Source organism: Condylura cristata, unplaced genomic scaffold (assembly GCF_000260355.1).
Source record: "Condylura cristata isolate star-nosed mole 26May11 unplaced genomic scaffold, ConCri1.0 scaffold00042, whole genome shotgun sequence".
In the NCBI taxonomy this organism is placed as follows: Eukaryota; Metazoa; Chordata; class Mammalia; order Eulipotyphla; family Talpidae; genus Condylura; species Condylura cristata.
Window position 1 is genome coordinate 991,387 of NW_004567143.1, and position 21,867 is coordinate 1,013,253.

The 21,867-nt window shown below is 49.1% G+C and overlaps 1 protein-coding gene across 3 annotated transcripts in view; it reads right to left on the reverse strand.

Moving 5' to 3' along the window:
* TPK1 (thiamin pyrophosphokinase 1) overlaps nt 1–21,867 on the reverse strand; it is a 188,960-nt gene that overhangs the window by 61,387 nt on the left and 105,706 nt on the right. For all 3 annotated transcript variants that reach the window (XM_012733832.1, XM_012733831.1, XM_012733833.1), the window contains 2 exons: nt 21,729–21,824; nt 9,159–9,305 (listed from right to left, as the gene is read on the reverse strand). In XM_012733832.1, the coding sequence (XP_012589286.1) occupies nt 9,159–9,305; nt 21,729–21,824 (243 nt within the window). The remainder of the gene's footprint in view (nt 1–9,158; nt 9,306–21,728; nt 21,825–21,867) is intronic.

The following is a 21,867-nucleotide window of genomic DNA, read 5'->3' on the forward strand; positions in this document are numbered from 1 at the left end:
CAGCACATCTCTGGCCGGTACCCTAGTTCTTCTATGCATAAATAAATACATCGTAAAAAAAACAAACAAAAACCAGAAACCTTAAAGAGCATGCAAAAAAACCCCAGAAACCTTAAAGAGCATGGAGTGGAGTGGATGATGAGGTGCTTCCCCTCTAAAATGGAAGCCTGGTGAACAACGCTCACAAGTGCCGCTAGTCACGTTTATGGGAGCTCCGCCATCTGCCAGGTTCCCCGCACCCAGAAGGGGTTTCCTTTGTTTTGGTTTCTCAAGGGTAGAGACATCCCCTGTTAAAGGAAATGTCACCTCTGTAAACTTTAGTTAGATAATATGCTTGTTCCTTTGTGATAAAAAACAAGTGGTGAAGGTACTTCAGGATATAACACCATGGATTTGTATTAAAGACGCTACATCCAGTTAGGATTTCATTTATTTACAGCCAAAAGGACAATTCTTCTTAAAATACGCGTATATGGCAATGACCTGCTCATGACTTATAAGTGACAGGTGGAAACACAATTGTGCGTCGCAGAAGTAACTTATGTATATGAAACAGAAATAACACTTGTGAAAAGTCACAGTCTGGAGGGATCTAGAATTAATGACCTTTGTAGGTTTAAAGGTGAAACAGGAAAAATGACCTTAGTGTTACTGTTTGACTCGAGTATTTTTTCTGTTGTTTGCAAGCCCGGAAGATGCTAATGATACACTTTAGATATCACACATCTGACAAGAATTATTTAAAATTGTCTTGATTCTCGTTTCTGTTTTTCAAAAAATCCTATAATTAAGGTATTGCTTTGAAAAATAATAACCCTGGAGTAAAGGCTGTTCTTCTGTCTAAAGTGATGCACATTTCTGTCTCCTCCAGGGAGATGGTTTAAAACTGTAATATTCAATACCTGATAACTGAATCCCATGAACTTATTACAGATTTGCATCAAATTCTCCATTTTCACATTCAATTGGAACGCGAGAGTCACCTTGAGTTATTTCTTAGAATCTAAATGTGCAATGCACAATATAACCATTTAGAAGGTGAGTGGTAAGTGTTCTATGAAATATGTCCAAAGAACCCATGGAACAAGGCAGGGGAGGAAGAGAGAATATGGGCAGAAGAGCCCATAATGAACATGACTCTACCGAGCTTAAATATATGGGATAAAAAGAAAAATACCATTACAATCCAAATTCTGCATGTAGGAAAACAGACATGTATCATTATGATATGATTCAAAGTACCTTCAACTCCAGTGTCTTAAACAACTTTTTCAGTAATTTGACACAACAAAGCACCATGTTTTAAAAACAGATTAAGAAATAATAAAACCTTCAAGAGTAACTCACTTTCAACTACTGGGACTAACAAGACACACCTGTCCAACTGCCCGCCCCAGGGCCCTCCCCGAAGGGCCACCACCCGTCCAGAACACAGCCCACTCAGAGTAGGCAGGTCTGGGGGTTCCAGGGTACTCTCTCTGCCCCTAACATCTACACTTTTTTTTTTTTATATATATGAAAGCTCACACAGTGTATACGTCTGTCTCTGACAATACAGCTTGGAGGCTGCACTCTAGACAGCCCTACTTTCTCTGTTGCAGCACTCTGTAGTGGGGTGTACCTGTAAGGAGGTCAGTCAGGCAGGTTTCTGAAACATACTAAAAGTGCAGACCAGGTAGTTCTGTGAGCTGTGGCTGTGCCTATTTGAACATGTCCCTTGGGTGGTTCTACGCACATTACCATTAGACGCCTATGTTACCCTCAACATACTTTGTGAGATGGAGCCGACGTGATCCGGTTTTAAAGACGAGCAAAGTGGGCCTTAGCGATGAAATGCTAGTATCTACCAGTTAATGCAAAGCCCATCTCAAACCACGTTGGAGGGCCCCTCTAAGGGCTGTCTCCACTTCATGGTTAGGCCTCTAGTGACGTGAGACGCAAGCATGAGCTGACGCCCTTCAGTGCAGAAGGACCTGTTTTATAAGGTCAGCCCCTGAAGCAAGTCTCGCTGTAAGCACCACACAATTCTTCTGTAATAGAGACTCAGGCGCCACTGCCAGCTTTTGTAGGGTACAGACATGTTTATAAGTAGAATGAAATGAGTGGCCCATAATCTCTTTCCTTATCAAGGAAGAAGGTATTTTATTAGCTCAGGTGGTAACGATAATGAACCAGAGTCTTCCTTTTTTGGAAAAAGAGCACTTTTGATAGAGGAACCTCAACAATGACTAACTGCACACATATTGGCCTTCCAGTTGTCTGGTGATAGGAAGTCGATTTCTCTCCAATGGGAAGCCCTCAAGGTAAAAGGCACAGATGGTGGAGCATTGGTCTTATTTTATCAGACAAGTTGAATGTCCAGAAACGCTGCTCGCGGGACAGTGGAGAAGGATTTATTTTCTTCTGGGTGAAGCAAGCCTATTAAGAAGTGAGCCCTCTTTGAAGTTTTGATAATAGTAATTGAAAAGCTATGAAGAGAGCTCAATATCTTTTCTCAGCATATTTCACACTAGAAAATATTTCCAGAAGCAGAACAAGCCGTACAAAAAACACAAGGACTTGGATGGCTTTTTTCCTGCATGCATCCACTCAACATATCATTAAGGACATATTTTCTAGCAGGTATTTTGTTAGACCAAAGAAGCATATGTGTCTCTCAAAGACATATCGGATCGTTACTGGGGAGACCATCATTTCAGAATACGGTCAGTTCGGGATTCCAAGCGGCGTCTGGAGAAGTAGCACATGTACTCCGGAGCCAGGGCCTGGGTGCTTCGGGAGGGCGCTCGTCTGAGCTGGGTCTGGGGAGGCAACTGAGCCGAGCTCACTAAGGGATGAGTCAGGAGACGCCTGCGAGGGAGAAGCCGCAGGGACGCGGCAGAGCCGTGGAAAACCTGATGCTTCTGGGACAGAAGATGAAGGACATCCGGTGGCAGATGAGGCGGCGAGTGAAGTGGAAGAAGATCCCTCCCTTTGCCCCGTTAAGGAATTTGGATTTTAGTCCTTTAGAGGAAGGCACCGGATTTGTAATATTTTGGGGTCATGAGCCTGTTTGAGCATCTGGTGAAAGCCCTGAACCTTCTCTCCAGAAAAATGCATCTCTGTGTACATCAACTCTTCTTGGGGGTGGGGTTGGGGGATGGGGGGGTTGCGGGGGAAGAGATGACTCCTGGCTGGCAGCCAGCCAGGCCAGGCCAGGCCAGGCCAGGCCAGCCCAGCCCAGCCCAGGCCCCCCCCCCCCCCCCCCCCCCGCCCCCCCCCCCCCCCACAGACTGCTAGCTTTGTTTTCTTGCATGGAAATGGTCTCACCAAAAATAAGTACAAGCCATCAGGAGTTCCAGTTAGACCCAAACCCTGGGTTCTCAGCAGAAACCACCATGAACGCCAAGTTCATCCTAAAGCTTCAGCTTTTTTTTTCTATCAAACTGTTAACATGTTTCTATCATATCATTACTGGCATTACAAATGGATGATGTGTAAAATGGCAGGACTTTATATGGTAAGTCATTGATCTAGTCAGAGGAAATAAAAGCAAGCAGTTGTTCAACGTGACCAAGATTGCAAGGAAGAAATATTCACAGCACCTTCAGAAGTTTGCTCAAGTGCAGGAACAGCTCGGAGGCCCCCTCCCACACCAGGCACGGGAGCCCGGCAGAGGATTCACTGGGCAAGGTTCGGGATAATGTAAAAGGCACGCCTTATTAACCCTCGGACATCTCATTTCTTGGTCATAAATCCTATTAACTTGTATTACCAACTGCCATAAAACCCGGACATAAAAGATAATTTACGCGCAGTGTACAGAAGCTAATGTTTCTGCACTCCTGAGACGCACAGGACTAGAGAGTGAAGAAGTGTGTGGGAGCTGGAGCCGTCTCACCCTGCAGTAAAAAGGTGTCCACCGCCTGGCGGGCCCCGTGAGGCCAGCGGCAGAGCTCATAGCCAGCACCTGATGCTGCCTGTGTCCAAGGTCTCAGCAAGCTCATCCATGCCCAGCTCATTAAGGGGCAGCATGTGTTACTAAGAGCACAGCTTTGTAAATAAAAGGGGGGTGCCTATTTTTGCCAGTTTTCTATTTAAAATTAAATGGGTGAACGTGCTTTGAAAGATAATGCTGAGATTCTCACCCAGAAATACATTTTGACCACAGTAAGCGAACAGTGGCAAACACAGAACAAAAGACACCTTAAGTTAAAAATCACCCAGGTGACAAGCTCCAAGTATTGTCCCAACTTATGTACTTGGCAGTGCCCTGTTGTCTCTGCTTTAAAACCCAGTTTGTAGTTAACAAAGAAGTCACAGAAGGGGACTGGCGAGAAAAGGTACAGATGGAACAAGCTAAGCCACACAACGTGAGCTGCTACTGGGCGCTCGGGCAGCTCTATGAAAGAAACACAGGCCAATGAAAATGAGTAAGGTAAGAGTTAAGAGTAAGAAGACTTTAGAAAAATCAAAAGACTCAACTTGAGTCCCGGGGGCTTAGAGTTAGTTCAGGGACTTCAGTGCCCTGACAGGACGTAAGACCTGCTCACCTCACCCACCGACCAAAACTCCACAGGCGTGTGGTGCTCACGCTAGTGCCTCAGGGCCAGCACTCATAACTGAAGCTCTCTGGAAGAGGCTCTCTTCAAAAATAACACTCCTACTAACTAACATTCACATTGAATTTTGTACTTTTAAAGCTTGTCGGCAAAGCGCACTGGCAAGCTCATTTGGCCTGTGCAAATGACCAAGGTCTAGACTCTATAGACCAGCTAGAGAGTAGGGAGACCCAGAAAGTCACTTCTGTTGAATTAGCTGCAAGGTGGGTAGACCCTTAAAGTGCAAACAGGTTGGTTTTTTGAAAATAAGGTGTGTGTGTGGGGAGGGGTGTGAAATACACACTCATACTTCAAATCATTCCCACAGGAGGAGTTCCCGGACATCTGAGAGGCACGTCGTGTGTGGGACAGGCACTGAGTCTGCTTACACTCAGGCTACGGCTGCCCGGGCCGTGACTGTATTTGTGTCTTAGCCCATTAACCCCTTGGTGAGAAAAGCACCAAATCCCTTCAGTGTGTGACAGTGTGTGTCCTGCTTTCCACCACTGTCATGAAGCTCAAGTGAGATGCTTCTTATAACAGCATCAATGTTGTCTTCCTTCTGGAGAACAGTTACTTGTTGACTTTCAATTAGAAGAAATTTTTAAATCTTAAGCCATACATTATTCGGCATTGAAGCATACCAGACTGATTTTCTTGAGCCTATTTTTGAAATATTTTAATGATTGAATAGAGTGGTAATTCCAAGATTATTCAAAAAGTGGGTTGCATGTAAGTTTACGGTGTTTCTTCTGTCCACCACGGTTATGATCACTTTGTGTTTTAAAATTAACAGCAGCCCACAGACATTCCTCTGAACCTCCCCAGTGTATGTGTGATCTGTGCATGCACAATGAATACATGCGTGTAATCTAGTCACGTGCTACATGTTAAACAGTTCTATGAAAATAAACTTGGCAGAGACAGTTCAGCTCAGTAACACATTTCCAAGATGCAGAATGCTTCTACGCAGTGATCTTAGTACAGCGTGTAAATGGCTCTTCGCGTTCACCGCACTGTATACTGGACACTTACAACTGCTTAGAAATAGACAATGCTTAAAAATGCCGGAGACTCGCTCACCTCTCCAGCCCTCCAACAAGCCTGTCTTGACGTTACCATGTGCTCTGTGACCCTCTCTCTAAGCGGGGCTGAGAAGCGGCGTGTGTCTGGAAGATGTCCCGGGCCTGGTGACAGTCTACCCCGGCTGGAGCCCAGCGACGGCCTCTTGCCTCCCAGGGAGGGCGGCGGCGGGCGCTAGGGCTTCTTGCCCCACACTGCGGAATGACCACTTTCTCGGGACGCCGCCTCCCTACCCGACACCAACTACCCGGCCACAGACTCGGGGCGACGTGTCAAGTGCAGGCTGGGCACACTGACACCACGTCTGGAGAGCTGTGCCACGGCAGCCCACTGGAGTGCAGGCCCCAAGTCAGCGATAACAGCAGCTCGTGATGGCCTGCACTGTGTGGCGACCGGCTCGCGGCGTAACCCCGTGTCCTCGCCGGTCACGCCCGTCACTGCCCGCACGCGACATCCTGTTGCTGCAAACAGCGCTTGGAAGCGCGAACGGGGCGCACACACCCGTGATTACAGACACGCTCGGGGGTCCGCAGCCTTGACTCAACCCCTGGGGCTTAGTTAGTGTAAAACGGAGGCTGAGACCCAAAACATCTCAGGTCTTTCCAGGCATAAGGAAACACCTAGGAAAAGTAACCACAAGCGTCTGAGATTTGGGGGTTGTTACTGCAACATAGAACAGGACAGGACTCAAGGCAGCAGCAGGGGACAGGTGTGCCGAACCCACTGAAAACAACACAAATGGCAGAAAAATAATTAAAGGGCTCATTTAGAATGCATCTGTTAAAATAAACCAAAAACCCTGAAGTCAAAATCCCCAGAGCTAATTTTCAACTTTGAAACGTGGTGCTTGAACTCTGGGTTAAAGCCTCTGGAGTGGACGGTCTGGACAGTAGGCCCACAGCAGACCCACAGCAGCCCTAGGCAGGTGAGGAGACTGGCCCGAGAGGCAGAGGCACTGGGCGCACAGATGAGCAGAAACAGCTCTTGCTGGAATCCAGTAACGGCCCCAGCTGTGGCACTGGACGCTGGAAGGCGGAACAGCCTCCCCTGAGCATTCGGGGTCAGAAGACAACCCTCCTTCCCCTCTCCCGCCCCCGGCCGGGAGACCCTCCGACTGCCACTGCCTTGATGGCCCAAAAAGGATTCAAACCAAATGCCCTCGGTTGTTAATGCTCACAAACAAGTGGGCTTGGCGATCACTCTGTTCTCCCTGGATACACCTGTTACTACTCATAGTGCAGATAATTCCCACAGTTAAATCCTGCAGGAATATGAGGTCATGCCCCAAGTCACAAAACACTAATCGAGATTAGATATAACAACAAGACTTTTTCTAACTAAGCCTTGTGGATGTAGAAAGACTGCACATAATAGAATCATACCAGACTACAAGTGTGACAATTAGGTCTAGATAGTCTTGAAAACATGGGCAAAGGGTGAGCACCTAAGACTTCAGAAATCAAAGCCCGGATGGTGTCAGCAGTGAGCTGAAGCAGAGAGAAGAGCGATGTGGACTGCGAAGGTGAAGGAGCCTTCAGAATGCGGCCCAGCGCGTGGAAATCTTGCAGGGGAGTTTGACATAAGCATTGCACAACTGAAGCCTCTTCTCTTTGCTGGAATAGCAGAGGAGAAAGAGCAGGACGGAGATGGGATCTTAAAACAATGCGAGAGTTTTCTGAACTGATGACCCCTACAGATGAGGGAACCCAAGGACTCCCCAGTACATGTGCCTGCAGAAGCCCACAGTGATTCCAACTGTCATGAGGGGGAAGACGACAACGATGAGACCCGAAGAGCAGAAATATAATCTTACATGTGTTTTTTTCTATCAAATAATACTTTTATTTCAAAAAACTGAGCTACATCCTCACTAAATCATATTCTAACAAGCAGAGGATCTATACAAACACGAGATGATGACTCTAGCAACCGCATGACCAACACAATACAGCTCAGTGCTTCCTCACGGTAACACGCGGCAAACCCCAGGACAGTGCATGGCTCTGACATTCAGCCGCCAGAGGTCGAGGGAGCCCCTGCGCAGTCAGGGCTTGAATGTTTCTAGTCCTGTCTTCTGGGTCCTGTCTTCTGGCCCGTCCATGCCACTGCTCAGGACCACCTGCAGACCTGCCAGGAGACCCCGCACGCCCCTCTGCCACGCTGCAGTGGCTGCTGCTGACAGCAAACACACAGCCAGCACCTGCTGGTCCTTGCGCTTCTGCACATGCAGCACAACAGAAAGCAAGCTCCCTTTCCAGCTCGAGCGAAGTGTTCACAAAGTGACAGAGGGGACGATGCAAAGGGCCAGGAAAAAAGGGTTTTGTCTGTCTGGTTGGCTGCTGTACGGCTGGAAAAGCGCTTGGCATTCAGCAGGACCCAGCATTTGCTGAATTAACTGGCAGAATAAAGACTGAGTGCCTCTCTATCACACGTTGCGTCTGAGTTGTAGGATGTGCCACTTTTTGTATGTGCCAAGCTTCTAACATTGCTTTACGCTGATGCGCAAATGTCTCGTTCCATGGATATACACGGAGACCCACACCATACATCACTATATCAGTTTTTTAATTCTCAATGGCCTAGCTCTGCCACAGATAGGCAGGCAGCAAGCACTCTGTGTGCTGACTAAACAAACCGCAGGGAGTTTGAAATGAATCCTTCAGCTCCCTGTCCAGCTCTCGCTCTGTGTCAAAGGTAGACGACACAAAGAATCCGAACACAATGTGGCCTGGCTGGACGGCGGTGCCCTGTGCTGTCCTGCCAACCTCACTGAGCAGCGGCAGCCAAGGATGCTCCAGAGGGCGGGGAGGAGGCGCAGAAGCAAAAGGACACGCGGTGGCTACGGGGCGGCGGGAGGGAAACACGGCCCGCTGGCTTTGAGCGGGCCACCACGGTTACTTTGCAAACTGCACCCCACCACCCCGCCTTACAAAAGTTGCTCATTTAATAGAATTCGGTTCAACTACACTATAGAAAGCTTACCCAGTGTTTTCAGAGGCAATGAATGGCATTATCATTAGAAATTTACTCCGAGGCAGCAAAATTAATAAGCAGGCAACTTATAAACAGTAGAAGCTAAAGATTTTCTTTTAAGCATTTAGGAAAATCAAATCCAGGTTCCAATTATAACGACAACACTGAAAATACACGAGAATGTGATGTTTCCATCAGAAATGTTTGCCAAGCTTTGTGTTTGCTCTGCTGAGATTTTCCTCAAGTACCATTGCCTTCAGTTGCTCAGAATGCCAAAGTGCTAAATTTAGTTTTTAATCGATTTAATTAAAAGTCACAAGATCCTTTTTTTTTTCTAGGCAAAATAAAAACACGGAGACTTCTCTGCTACATTTCCCCTGTCAGTGACCTGAGAGAGGAGGCTGAAGAAGACCCAGGGAGGAGGCCAGGTCAGCTTCACCCAGTTTAAAGACCCCTGGGGCTACTCAGCACCATGAGACTCTTGGGGGCCCAGTGCAGAAGTCAGGCTTGATCCCCACTTACTGGCTGGAGCAGGCAGATGAGCGATTCCTCTTGGATTATGGTGACTGGAGAGGGGGTGATGTGAGTCGCTTGGAACAGGGTGTTCACAGACGCCATGATCTGGTCAAAACGCCCAGCCAGTCCGCCCAAGGTCACTATCACGTCCACCTAAGCGAGGAAAGAAAACCAGGCATTATGGGATTCAAAACTCAGGCGAGTAAATAGCCTCTGACACTGAAACAGCTTTCGGAACTGCACTGCGCCTGCCCAGCCGTGAAGAAACGGCAGACATTCCTTTCCAGGTAGGACACTGGCCCAAGCCAGGTAACTGGCTTGTCAAGGGTCAGGTTTCAAGGTTGATTCTTTGAGGTGCGAATTTTAGGCTTTTCCTATCTATCACCTCAGAAAACCTAATGACAGTTTGCTTTAAACTGAGGACAAAGACATTAAAAGAAGCGACATATGAAATGTAACATAGAGAGAGCTCTCAGGCTCACGTGAAAACAAACGGTTTATTGTGAACCTCCTAATGCTCAATCCCCAGCACACGCAAGGCCACAAAACAGCTTATTCACTATGCAGATTCCGGAATCCTTTTTACCTTCTCAACTTTTCATTACTACACTCTAAGCCTTGAGGGATCCCATAACCTTTAAAGCTGAAATTTAGTCCCCATCGCGAGGAATAAGGAGTATCTGTAAATCAGTCACTGTGCTTTTCAGAATAAAGCCGCAGCAAGATTGCGGCTCATCACGCTCCTTCCCTGCAGGAAGTATCAGCAAGGCTGATTAAAAACACTGGACGGGCCCTCCCTGGTGGCGCAGCGGGTTAAAGCACAGCACTGAGAATCTAAAGCCGCTTCTGCATGAGTTCGATTCCCGCCTGCCCCGGAGGTGACCACATGGCGCGGCAGACCTCTCCTGACCCGCCCGCTGCTCCCCTCAGCAGTGTACTTCATTGATCTGCCTGTTCTGCTCCCCACTCTGTCTCTGGTGAAGCCTCTCACCACCCCTGAGCCTCTGGCCTGTACCCCAGTTCTGTATGCACAAATAAATCTTAAAAAAAAAAAAAATTAAAAAAAAAAACACTGGACGGGTGAGGCAAGCGAGGTGGGTGCGGGAGGGGCAGCCCCAGGGGGCCTCTCAGCTCAGGCACCTGTGGCCTGGCATCACGCAGAGAGGGCGCCCACACCCGGCCCTGGCCCTCACCCAGGTTTCCCAGGCTACACTTGTGTCATCGGAAATAACGCTCAGGGCCACAGCGATCGTCAGAGGAGGCAAGTGAGAGCCCGCCGGCTGCCTGTCTACGTGGCCCCGAAACCCGAGCACGCGGTTCCTACTAGCGCTCAGTGTGCTGGCGATTTTCTCGACTAGATTTCTTTGACGGTTCAGCAACTCCACGACAGGCTGCCAGCGGGTCCAAGCGCTGGGGACAAGGCTGCTTCCTGCCACGGCTCCCTCGGGGCCCCAGGCCTGAGCGAAGGGCCCTGCCCAGCGCCCTGCCCACACTCCTCAGGACCATGGCGAAGGGCTGCTTAAAGCCTAAGCAGACAGTCTGTGTGCTGCAGGATGCTGAGAGCCCAGTGCCCAAGGAACCCCTGGGCCACTCCAAACTGATCACCAGAAGAGGGTGACGAGTCCAGGAAGCCATCAGTAACCTCACAACTGCCCTGGATGGCACCTCCCCGCTCACCCCCAAGAACTGAAAGCGAAGAACCCCCCAGCCCTCGGGTCCTCATATTCCTCTTTCCTACGCAGACTTCCCTCGCTCTTCTCCTGGGCACTGCTGTGTCCTCCTGGGCAGCCCAGAGGCCAGTGAAGGGCTTGTTCTGTGGCACAGGGCCTGCCTTTTTGAGTCAGAGAAACAAACTGGTCAGGTCTGCCGCTGAGTATGACTCAGGGATTTCAAAGACAGCAGTGACTCCCCCGCCTTAAGCTGCTGTCCTGTCCCTGATGGGACACTTGTCCAGCTTTTCCAGCTGCCCCCAACCCCCTGCCCCACCCTGTGAACCTGGCCAGTCTGCCCAGGGCCAGAGCAAAACAAACCCTTTCATTTCCGTGCCTCCTGGAGCAATCTGTCTGTATCCATACTGGTCAGCAAATCCCCCTTTCTGTAACACCAGTACTCCTTGCACTTTGCTGCTGCTGCTGCTGTCTCCCTGCTGCAGAGGAAGCCTCTGGATCCCAGGTGCCAGCTGGGGTGTTCTTGGTGTTCGCAAAGTATAGACAAGTAGTCACTGAGCTCCCCTAAGCATATGAAAGCTCAGGGCAAACGGAATAAATAAGCAGCGAGGCAAGAAGCTGGTTATTAGGATGAATTAACGGCTAATTCCTAAAATAGTTCTTCCCTCCTTGGCAAGGATTCCAATAGCTAGTGGCTTCTGAAAAGAGTAACGAACTTCACAGGTGCTACCTCTGGTCTTGCTATCGATCATTTCCACATGTTACGGAGTTTTCTACACACTCAGGGTGTCGAGCAGAGAAGACACGAACTGCCACGAAATGGAGGACACACTGATGAAACGCGAGCAAAGGGACTCGCCAGGACGTGCCAGATGCTAAGTGTGGGAGGAGAGTGACAGGGTAGGAAAACGGGGGCAGGGAGGGCGCCTCAACTTTGAGGGAGAGCAGGGCTAGCAGCGTGAGACAGGGCCAGGAGCAGCAAGACCGAGAGTGAGGCGCCAGCCTTCCGTGGCACGTGCCGTGAGAGGCAGCCAGCCTCGGAGGCTGTTTTCTGCTGTTTTCTGCTGGTGGTAATGCATCAAGGCTTCCTATTTTTAATTCTAAAAAGCACTGTTACGAGCTTGTTCGCTGTGCAGATTAAACATTTTAATCGAAGTATCTGTACACACTCAAGTAGCACACACAGACCTATTTTGTCATAGTCCGTTATAGAAAGAGGTGATTTCTGCGTGTTTTCTACACTCAGAGGGTCATCAGCAAGCAGAGAGGGCGGAAGCCAGCGCTGCCTGCGTACCCATGTCTAGCAGAGAACTCTAGCCGGTCTCCCCTGCAGTCTGCCACAGCCAGGCGTGCGTGCAGCTCCGGCCTCCCGTGACCTAGGTGACCCCTCTGCAGTCAGGGCTTCTCCTAAGTCCACTGGCGCAGTTCTCAAGGTCACTTTCTCATCTGTGGGTGGGTCCACGTCAGATTCTCTGGCTTCCACCAAAACAGGTTAAGTGATCATCCTGTGTATTTTGTTTAGACAATCACCAGGAAACTTGCCTTTGTGAGGCTTCCCCTCACAGAATCCTGACAGACATCTGCTCGAGGATACTTGAGCGCCGAAGGCAAAGCCATCTCAGTGTTCGATTCTAACAGTAAAAACCTTCTAGTAAACAAATGACATGTTTTTCTCCGTTTGTCCTCAAACTATCTCAGATCCAGCCTGCACGAAGTCTCCAGCTGCAGCCGTGGCTGTCAGCACATTGTAATTACATGTACTTTCCACAAATTGAATTCTGGAGTTGCATAAATGCAGAGTTTCATTGCGGTGCTCTCTGATAGCTAGGCGACACAGTTTAGCGCACACATAGAGACACTTCTGAAAGTAAAAAGGAATTTTCTAGATAATTACACGAAGGACGTGGCACAAGCAGGACCAGCCCACTTCAGTTAGGACACATGCACCTGCCTGCGAGTGACATCCGACCCTCAGACAGCAACGGGTCCCTAAATTCCGACACCATTCCCCACAAACGCCTGCGGTCCAGACTCAGGACTCAGTGGCACCACTTCCGCACCAGAAGGGTCACTCCGCGGGGTCCTGTCCAGCCCAGCCAACTCAGCTGCAGAACGGCGACCAGGAAATGAGACCATGGCCCAGCTCTTAGCTCCTCACCTGCGCGCCCTGAACTGTTCTGTTTTCAAGTTCAAGTGTCAAAGAGATGACCAACCGCCATCCGTATATACTTCGTATTTGTTTTCCAAGGTCCCTGCTTTTTCTCAAATTCCTGATGGACAAAGTCACGAAAGAATTGTTCTTTGAAGACTCTTGTAATTTGTCCTTTGATCCTTCATGGCGGCTGCATCGAACCACGGGATTATTTTTCAAAATGATCTTAGGACTTTCTGTTCAAAATTCTTCAATGACTCACCGTGACCGATAGATGAAAACTGAGTCCTTTATCTCGAGTTTCGTTCTGTCTCTAGAGACCCCCAGGTGCCGGCCCAAACAACCTCGCCCCGAGGGCAGCCTGATGCCTCCCTGCTCGCGCTGTCTCGCATGGTTTTATTCACATTCAGGGCTCTGGAAGCGTGTACACTTCCGGCATCCTGGTGAGGACAGAGTAGAGAACGATGCCTGAAATGCTTTTTCTTATTTACTCAGGAACAAGGACGGAATTTTTTATTCAGTCCTCACTATAAACCTGGTTATAATTACAGTGCTGACTTTCTGCTATCCTGAGTACTAATATCTCCTCAGTTAACTGGACTATAGGTCCTCAAGTCATCACCATGGGACACCCAGAGATGGGGCATTTTCCCCATATAAACGGAACAGCTGTGTGACGAGTATATGTGGAAAGATGGGTCCTTCCATCTTTGGTAAGGACACCAAGCAGTGGCCAAGAATAAATCTGCATATATTTACATTTCTCTGCCCTGGGAAGTGAACCCCAAGGAGAACGGAATGGAAGCGGAGGCACAGAGCCCAGGGGTGGCTGTTTTACATGATCTCATTCTAGTATCCCTGCTGCAAGTGAAATGCTTTGAAGGGTCAGGAATACACTTTTTAAGTGAAACAACATGAAATCACAGTCTGTATAAATAAATAGCATGGAGATTATAAAATACACGGAAGGTACCTGCAGTCTCCAGACTTCTCACGCTGTCAGGATATGGAGACAGGTCTGGGGAAAGGGTGCCCAATGTATTCATTCTTTCTAAATTGCAGGAGCTGTGAGAAGTGGGAAGCTGTGAGCCCCTGGTTCAGAGCGCCCCAATACCTGGCACAGCATCCCAGCACAGATGATTTTCAGTGTAAAATGAAAACTCAAAGAATGATTGGTACCAGCTCAGTATCAACCAGTTATTTGGAAAAATAGTTTGAAAGGATAGTACAATTTATGTTACATAAAAGTTCCCTTACAGAAATTAAATGATGGCTTACAGATGAATGAAAAAATTCAAACCTGCATTCTTGACCAAGAAGCACTGGATTTTTTCCTTCCCGGATAAGCATTCCCTAATAAAAAGGATGTCCCATACAGGTGAATTTGAAAAACACTGACCCATTATTCTCCCTGTTCTGTGGAGCTGGGCACTCGCACACCTGGAGAGGGAGCGAACCTCTCTCTCCCCTTCCTCATTCCTAATGCTAAGCAAGCTGAAGAGAGACAGTTTCCAACCTACTTGCAAACAGACATCAGTAAAAAATGCTGCGCTTCCGGAAGATTAATATTTCTGCACTTGGGATCATTTTTAGTAGCAATTATCCAATTTTACATCATCATGATTCTTTTTCATTCTCCAGTATTTCTTGCTTGATTTCCATCTTAAAGTAAGTCTTAGCTGCACCCGCTTGTCCAATGTGATAAACGAAACTCTTCCTTTGCACGTCTGAGTGGATTAGATTCAGCTATTTGTAATACTTTGGGTGCATTGTTTTGCCAGTGTTTGCTGGTAAAAAACAAACAAACAAACAAACAAAAAAAAACTCTTCCTTTTCACTGACCGGCTTATATAGGTGGCTGTCAGACTAGTGACAGCTTCAGGTTCTGCAACCTGCTGAAGTAGGAGCAGTTTAAGTTAATTATTCCCTTTCTCCTTCTGGGGGAATAAAGAACATTTTGATTGCAAATTTTGTAGTTGGTCATTAACACTCTGGTTTCTGGATATGCACTGGACCATTTTATAACACCAACTGAGAATGCTAGAACTGCTCCTACAGTGACGTTAACTACTTAAAGCCTACTTCATGCCACGTAGTAAGCTTGCTTCAGCTACCACTTGCACATGACATAGCCTGCTCCCTTTCCTCTCAGTTTTACATTAAAGTGATAAGAATCTATCTTGCTAGATGGATTCCATAGCCATGAGCATCACTGGAACTGAGTACAAACTGGGATGGACTATTTGCTGAATAATAACTTATTTTCCTGAAATAATTTCCTTTGTCTAGATGGATGCCTTTTAAAATCCCAATACTTGGGGTCTGTTTTGTAGATATTGAAAATCTCTAGTGGGAATGGATAAGGTAAGAGACTGAAAATGAAGCTCGTGTAATTTGAATTTAGATATTTCTGTTTCCAAACGTGGTCTAAAAATACCGTGGTCCTGCTGTTCACAATGGAAAAACACACATTCACGCGCACATTGAGAGGAGAAGGTGGACGGCAGACGCGGAAGCTGTATGTTCCTGTTCCTCCTGCCCACACCTGTCCGTTTGCACCTGCCGTTAAGCACCAGCGTGTTGCCCGCAGGACTGCTGCTCCCGGAAGCTGAAGGGAGCAGCCCCTCTCCTGAGGGAGCAGGGAACACTGACCGCAGGGTCCACCTCCCCCATATGCAATGCGGTTTTCTGACCTCTAGCCCATCACCTAACACACAGACACACACACACATTTCTATGTTCTCTTTTCCGGATTACTTAACTACCAGTGAAAATACAATGGTCCGATACATCCCTGGGTGAAGGTGCAACATCTTTTCAGTTCATCAGGCATGAGGCAAAACTATAAGCAAGTCATTTCTTAAACCAGGAACACAATCGTCTTCACACTTCACAGTCAGCCATGACGGCTGCGGGCACCCCGCCGAACCGCGTCCTGCTCGACACACAGACGGAGAAGGCCGAGCCTGACAACCCCCCAGGCGGCTTCTAGAGGCTCTGCTCTATGCCCGCGGCGCTCAGCCAAGTCCTCCCGGTGCTGGTGCCTCCCACCTGCAGTTTCTGCACCTTCACACTGCAGTACCCCCAAGCAGCCTTTTCCTCAGAAGCTCAGCGTACCGCCTACAGAGGAGCGCCAGACCAACCGTACCTATAGTTCTTGGCGCTCATAAGATGTTTTATCTGGCAAGTGAGTCATCCAACTGAGAGGCCCAGCAAGCAGATAAACTGAGCCCTGTCCCCGCGCCCGTAAAAGCATGCTTCTCCTCTGGCAGGATGGATCATGCGCCACAGCCTCGAAGGCAGTAAGCTTTTTCTATCTGTAGCGACGTCTCCGGAATTGCTCCACAGCCCTGGGCGCATCTATTTCCACTTGTTTCACAACACTATAAAAAAGATTGCTGGTCTCTGAGAAGAAAGAAAAACAGAGATGTGAATTTCTCTGGTGAAAGCTTCTCCGAAGTGATCGAGGAAACAGCCCGCTAGTTCACATGACGCCTGGAAGTCTTTTCCTTCTCCTTGTCTGATAGTATCTGGCACAGCATCTGTTCCAGAACCTGAACTTAGTTTAGGTTGGCTCTGTGCTCAGCAAAAAGAACAATGCTATTTGTACACAAAAACGGCAAGAGGTCGGTGCACAGACTGCAGTGTAGCTGATTGCATATGTGTGTTTCATGTCATTCCCCAGAATTTCGGAAAAATTATCAATCTAAACTTAAAACATTCCTTTGAAGTAGAAAAGCTTGGGCAAGAGAACGGCCATAAAAGCCTCCAGCGATGACAGAGCTGACGGGAGCCGCTGGCCCTGCTCTCGGGATCCTTCAAAAGCATCGCAGAGATTTATTCTCCTCAAGCTCACAATGGCTTAGGAGACAATCGCTACTTAGTCTCCCTTTCAGTCTCCACTTCTGCAAGTGAAATTAGAAACTGGAAACAGAAGCCGGGCCCAGAAGTTATAAAACACCCATCAATGAAAAAAAAATGCTCTCTGAGAGAAACCATGCTTAATTTCATGAACTGTGTACCCTCTCCCTGCCACATAAAATAAAGAGAAAAACTGAAGTTATCCATGTGGCTATCTATGAGGCCAAACAGGTGTAGCTGTCTCCAGGGACTGTCAAAACCGAAACACCCCAAGCATCGCGTCACAGACGCTGGCGCGGTGGGAGGGGCCTTGTCGAGGCCCACACTGCAGAGCTGCCGGCCTTCCACACAGAGCACCTGCCACAGAGGCTGCTCATTCGCTGTGAGCCTGGACTGTGAGGAATGTGGGAACACAGCAGAGACAAGCACGTGCACTGCCCCGCACGCCCAGGCCCGGGAGGGAGGGTGTCGCAGGCAGCGGCAAGGGCTCCGACTGCTGCCTTCAGTTTTTCTCTTTATTTTATGTGGCAGGGAGAGGGTACACAGTTCACTGCCGGGGTGCCGCTGTACATAGGGCGGGCAGGGAAGGCCTGCCGGTGAGCTGCTACTGTGGATGGGGGAGAATCCCTTTATTCCACTTTCTCAACCGAAAAGTTGAAGTGTGAGAGAGAGAAGCGTTCTGCAAACAGTCTATTAGCGAAGGGACGGTCTCTCCTGAGGGGGCCGGTGAGGGCGCTGGCTTCTTTTCCCATTTGAGGGAAACAAACAGGAAATCCCACCGTGTCTACCTTTAAGTCGCAGACAGCTGCTCCATCTTTCCTTGGTTTTCAAGATCTTCAGGTATTTTGTCAAATGATCTTCGTCTTGGGTTTCCTGATTTTTTTTTTTTAAAGATTCATCTGGAATTACAGATTCTAGGAAAGAGTTCCTCACGAGCCCTCTGGCCCTCCACCTGTACAGGACACTGTGCTGTCAACGTGAATCAGCACTGGTGATGCGCACTCTGGAGACTGGATTAAGGTGGGCACCTGCCAGCTTTCTGTATTTTCTGTATTTTTAAAATTCATACTTTCCCCCTTCTAGAAGACCTGTGTGCACACACAACAGAAGACAGCTTGCTGGAGGAGGGGTGGGATCAGAGCAGGCTCTACAGACACAAGGGCACGGGACGGACCCCCCACCATTCGTCCTCTCCCAGCCCGGGTCGCCTCTTACCACCCGGGCAAGGCATGTAGACCGCCAAGGATGAACCTCTGGAAATGCCATTTACACGTGAGGACCAACAGGCACTTGGTCGGGATACACAGCCACCTGTCTCCACACCCAGCCCCAGCACCGCTGGTGGGGAATGTGAGCAAGGATCCTAAAGCTCCCAGGGCCTGCTGATGTGTAAACACAATGCGCCCACTAGGAAATAAGCTGTGGGAATTTACCAGGAAGAGTGGTAATCCACGCCCCAGTCCTAAAGCTCAGCAGCCGAGGACTCCAGTTTCAGCACGAATATACATAGAAGCTACCCTGACACATGAAACTCAATTTAATATTCGCTCAGTACCTGTAAACAGTAACAAGTCTCACACGTAGCAGAGCTAGAGCGGGTAGTCACTTACCGCGTGCGTCTGTGTAAGTGAAATTCAAGCACGTGTGCTCCACCACAGCACTTATTTAGTACTTACTCACACACACAGTGGTGTAAGGTGGTTAAAGATTATTGAATGTTAGCAAATAAAACCGGTATGAGTTTAAATCCATAAAACACACAGCTTGAATTGAACAGCAACTTTTCTATTGTCTAGACACAATCAGAAATGAAAGTATCTGATTCTAATGGCATGTAAAATACCCCAAGGAAATCTTTCCTGTTCTCGTGGCTTTATAATCTAGATTTATTGCTACTTCATTCTAAGCACTACACATCTAGTAATTTTAGAAGCAAGTAGAAATAGTTTTTACTTTTCACATGGAATCCCAGGGTTTAGCGCTCAACATTTGTAGCACAGAAAACATGAAGACTTGGACCCAGGCTACGGCCTCCTGACAGATGTGTTATTCATGACTTGGTTACAGCTAAACAAAGTGGCGACTTCAAAGTGAAGCATTCAAAGGTCAAGAACCCGCTTACAGAAGTAGACAAGTTGAGGGCGAACAAGTCTGCAATTGAAAGATAATAAGGTGATCTAGGGAAATCTTTTCAGATATCTCAGGCAGGTTTTGGACAGAAAACTTTCTTAAGCAGAGGGATCTTTGATCCTTCTGCACTCTGTCCCCTACTCTGACTTTCTCCTAGTGCATCAGATCAAACGTAACACTGCAGCTCCGGCTCCTGGTGCAGGCAGGAGGCGCCCAGAGGTGCTCTTTCCTTAGCGTTAGCGTGCCCGCTAGGTCTGAAGGAGCACTCCCGGGCCACTTCTCATGGTCAGCCACTGGCCTTCTGCCTCCCTACCTACACCTTTTGAACACCAAGCCAACTCCACCATTCTGGCTTAAAACTTCTCTGTCCATGGGTTTGTGGGTGCGGCCCACCTCTCTAGGAAGGGCAGCGCTCCTTGAGCGCCCCTCCTGTTTGTTCCTCACACATCTCCCCAACGGTCCCCCTAAGTGTTCTCCCGTGTGGCCCCATGAAGCAGGACAGGGCAGATGCTCTGGGAGGCTCTCGGATGCACAGTGCTGCTGGTGGAGGGTGAGCAAAGGACCGGCCCCACTTCATGGGCTGGACGGTCCCACGGCTGAGCCTGCAAGCCACCTGGCAGAATGGCCAGAGTGAGGAAGCCAGGGTGCAGGAGGTGAGCAGGACGCCAGGTGTGCTCTGATACGTGGGGCAGACAAAGGTGAGAGAGGTATGAAAACAGTCAGAAGTATTCAAGCAATTGAAGGCAGAGAGGACAAGGGTGCAGAACCACTTGAAGGTGAGAGGAGAGAGACTCAGATGCATTTGAGGAAAAAGGCGTATGAAGTGAGGCTGGGGAGCTCTGGGCCTGGCGTGCAGGGCCACGGCGGTCAGGGAGGACTGGGGGCCCCCCACGCCATCCCCAGGAAGAATTCGCCACTGGGCGTGAGGAGGCGTTTTCTGGCACAGACAGCGGCAGCCCCTTCAGGATCCAGCAAGGCCCCTAGGTGCATTCGTTCTGGACCCTGGGCCTCCCCGGGCCTCCGTCAGGACATGTGTCCCTGACTGCCCTCGGGTTTTGGCCTCGCAGAGTTTGGCTCACAACTATTTGCTCTGAGATTCAATGACTAAGCGCTATCAGACAATCAATGAGACTCATAACTGCATCCCCAGCTTTCAATAATTTCCAGGGAGGTGATGAGAAAACTGAAACACAATTGTAAAGATTTATAATCTTTTTTTAAGAAACTCAAAATCAGCTATCTTGGATGAAGCGGGTAACTGCCAATGGGCTGCGTTGTTTTCATTAAAAACATTCAATTACAGCAATCTGTCACTGGAAATAGTGCGACACATTTGGAACGTTCAAACTACAACCGAGCTGAGAAGTGTTCGCTCGATGACTTGTTGAGATTGCAGAGGATGGCTGGCCAGTTACGGCCGTCCACAGGGCTTCTCTACTCTCAACTTAGTAAACACAATAGGATGTGTCAGGTCGCCTCCCCCGCACCAGCTCTGTCCAGCCATGTGGCTGACACCACTCATTGCCCGAGGGACACAGCAGGGACAGCCCCACCTGCTGCTGTCACCAGGAGTCACCAGGAGGCTCCTGGAGAGGCCTCTGGATACAAATCTGGAGATGGCAGGGAGGGCATGACCCCTTAGGCACCCCTCGATGGGAAGGGTAAGAAGTGGCAGGGGACAGTCAGGGAAACCAGGCTGGGACCAGGCCCCTGCAGACAGAGGCCACGCAGGGAAGCCGAGCGTGAGGCCTGGTGAGCTAAGTGGGAAGCCCGCCCCAGATCACTGATTTTTGAGGTGAGGACAGGGAAACCAGGCTGGGACCAGGCCCCTGCAGACAGAGGCCACGCAGGGAAGCCGAGCGTGAGGCCTGGTGAGCTAAGTGGGAAGCCCGCCCCAGATCACTGATTTTTGAGGTGAGGACAGGGAAACCAGGCTGGGACCAGGCCCCTGCAGACAGAGGCCACGCAGGGAAGCCGAGCATGAGGCCTGGTGAGCTGAGTGGGAAGCCCGCCCCAGCTCACTGATTTTTGAGGTCAGGATAACACGCCTCTTTGGTCACTTGCACACAGGTGTCCCCATCTATACGGGTGTATCTCAGCTTGGGCCATAGCCCATGCCAGGGAAATCCAGGAGAGGCCTCCTCAGTCAGTATTTGCAGGACTTAATGTCATTGATCTTCACTAAACATAAATTCACAAATCATTTGTACAAGTAGCAAATAAAAAAGGTCAAAGACTTATTAGAGCATAATAAATCATAAACTTGTATGTCAGCTAATGACAGCGATGGAACGCTTGGGGGCTAGGTGAAGACCGTTACTGCACACCTTCATGAGTCCACAAATGCAAAGCAACAGACTCTGCCGACTCAAAAAATCTTAAAAATATGTAAAATTCTGTCGACAGAAGAGTGTGACCGTTATCTAGGCCGCGCCTGTTTCGTCCACACAATGCCCTCACGCAGAGAAAACCGTCCACACACAGCGTTCTCACGCGAGGCCACGGTCAGAGAGAGACGCACCAGCTACTGGCGAGACCCCCAGATGGCTGCCAGGCCCGCACCACCGCCCGCTGGCCTCAGCAAGACGTGCTGAACCGGCACACGCACACAGACGTTCGGCACCTGAGTGAGATTTATTTGCTCTGGACAAGAGTCAAAGCCCCGCCAGAGAAGGCCACGTCCCCTGCAGATAAGTAAAACCTTGCAACAGGGTCTCCCTTCTCTTTGCCCGAAGACTCCTGGCCCCACACAGCTGCCCCGCTTACCTGTAGGTCTCTCTCCTCCACCTTGCGCTGGAGCACCTGCAGGCACTTGGTGAAGTCAGTGTGGTCCTGGTCAGGGGTGGCGATCAGCTCGCAGCCCTGTGAGAAGAAGCGAGAGTGCGATGAGGTGGGCCTCTGACAG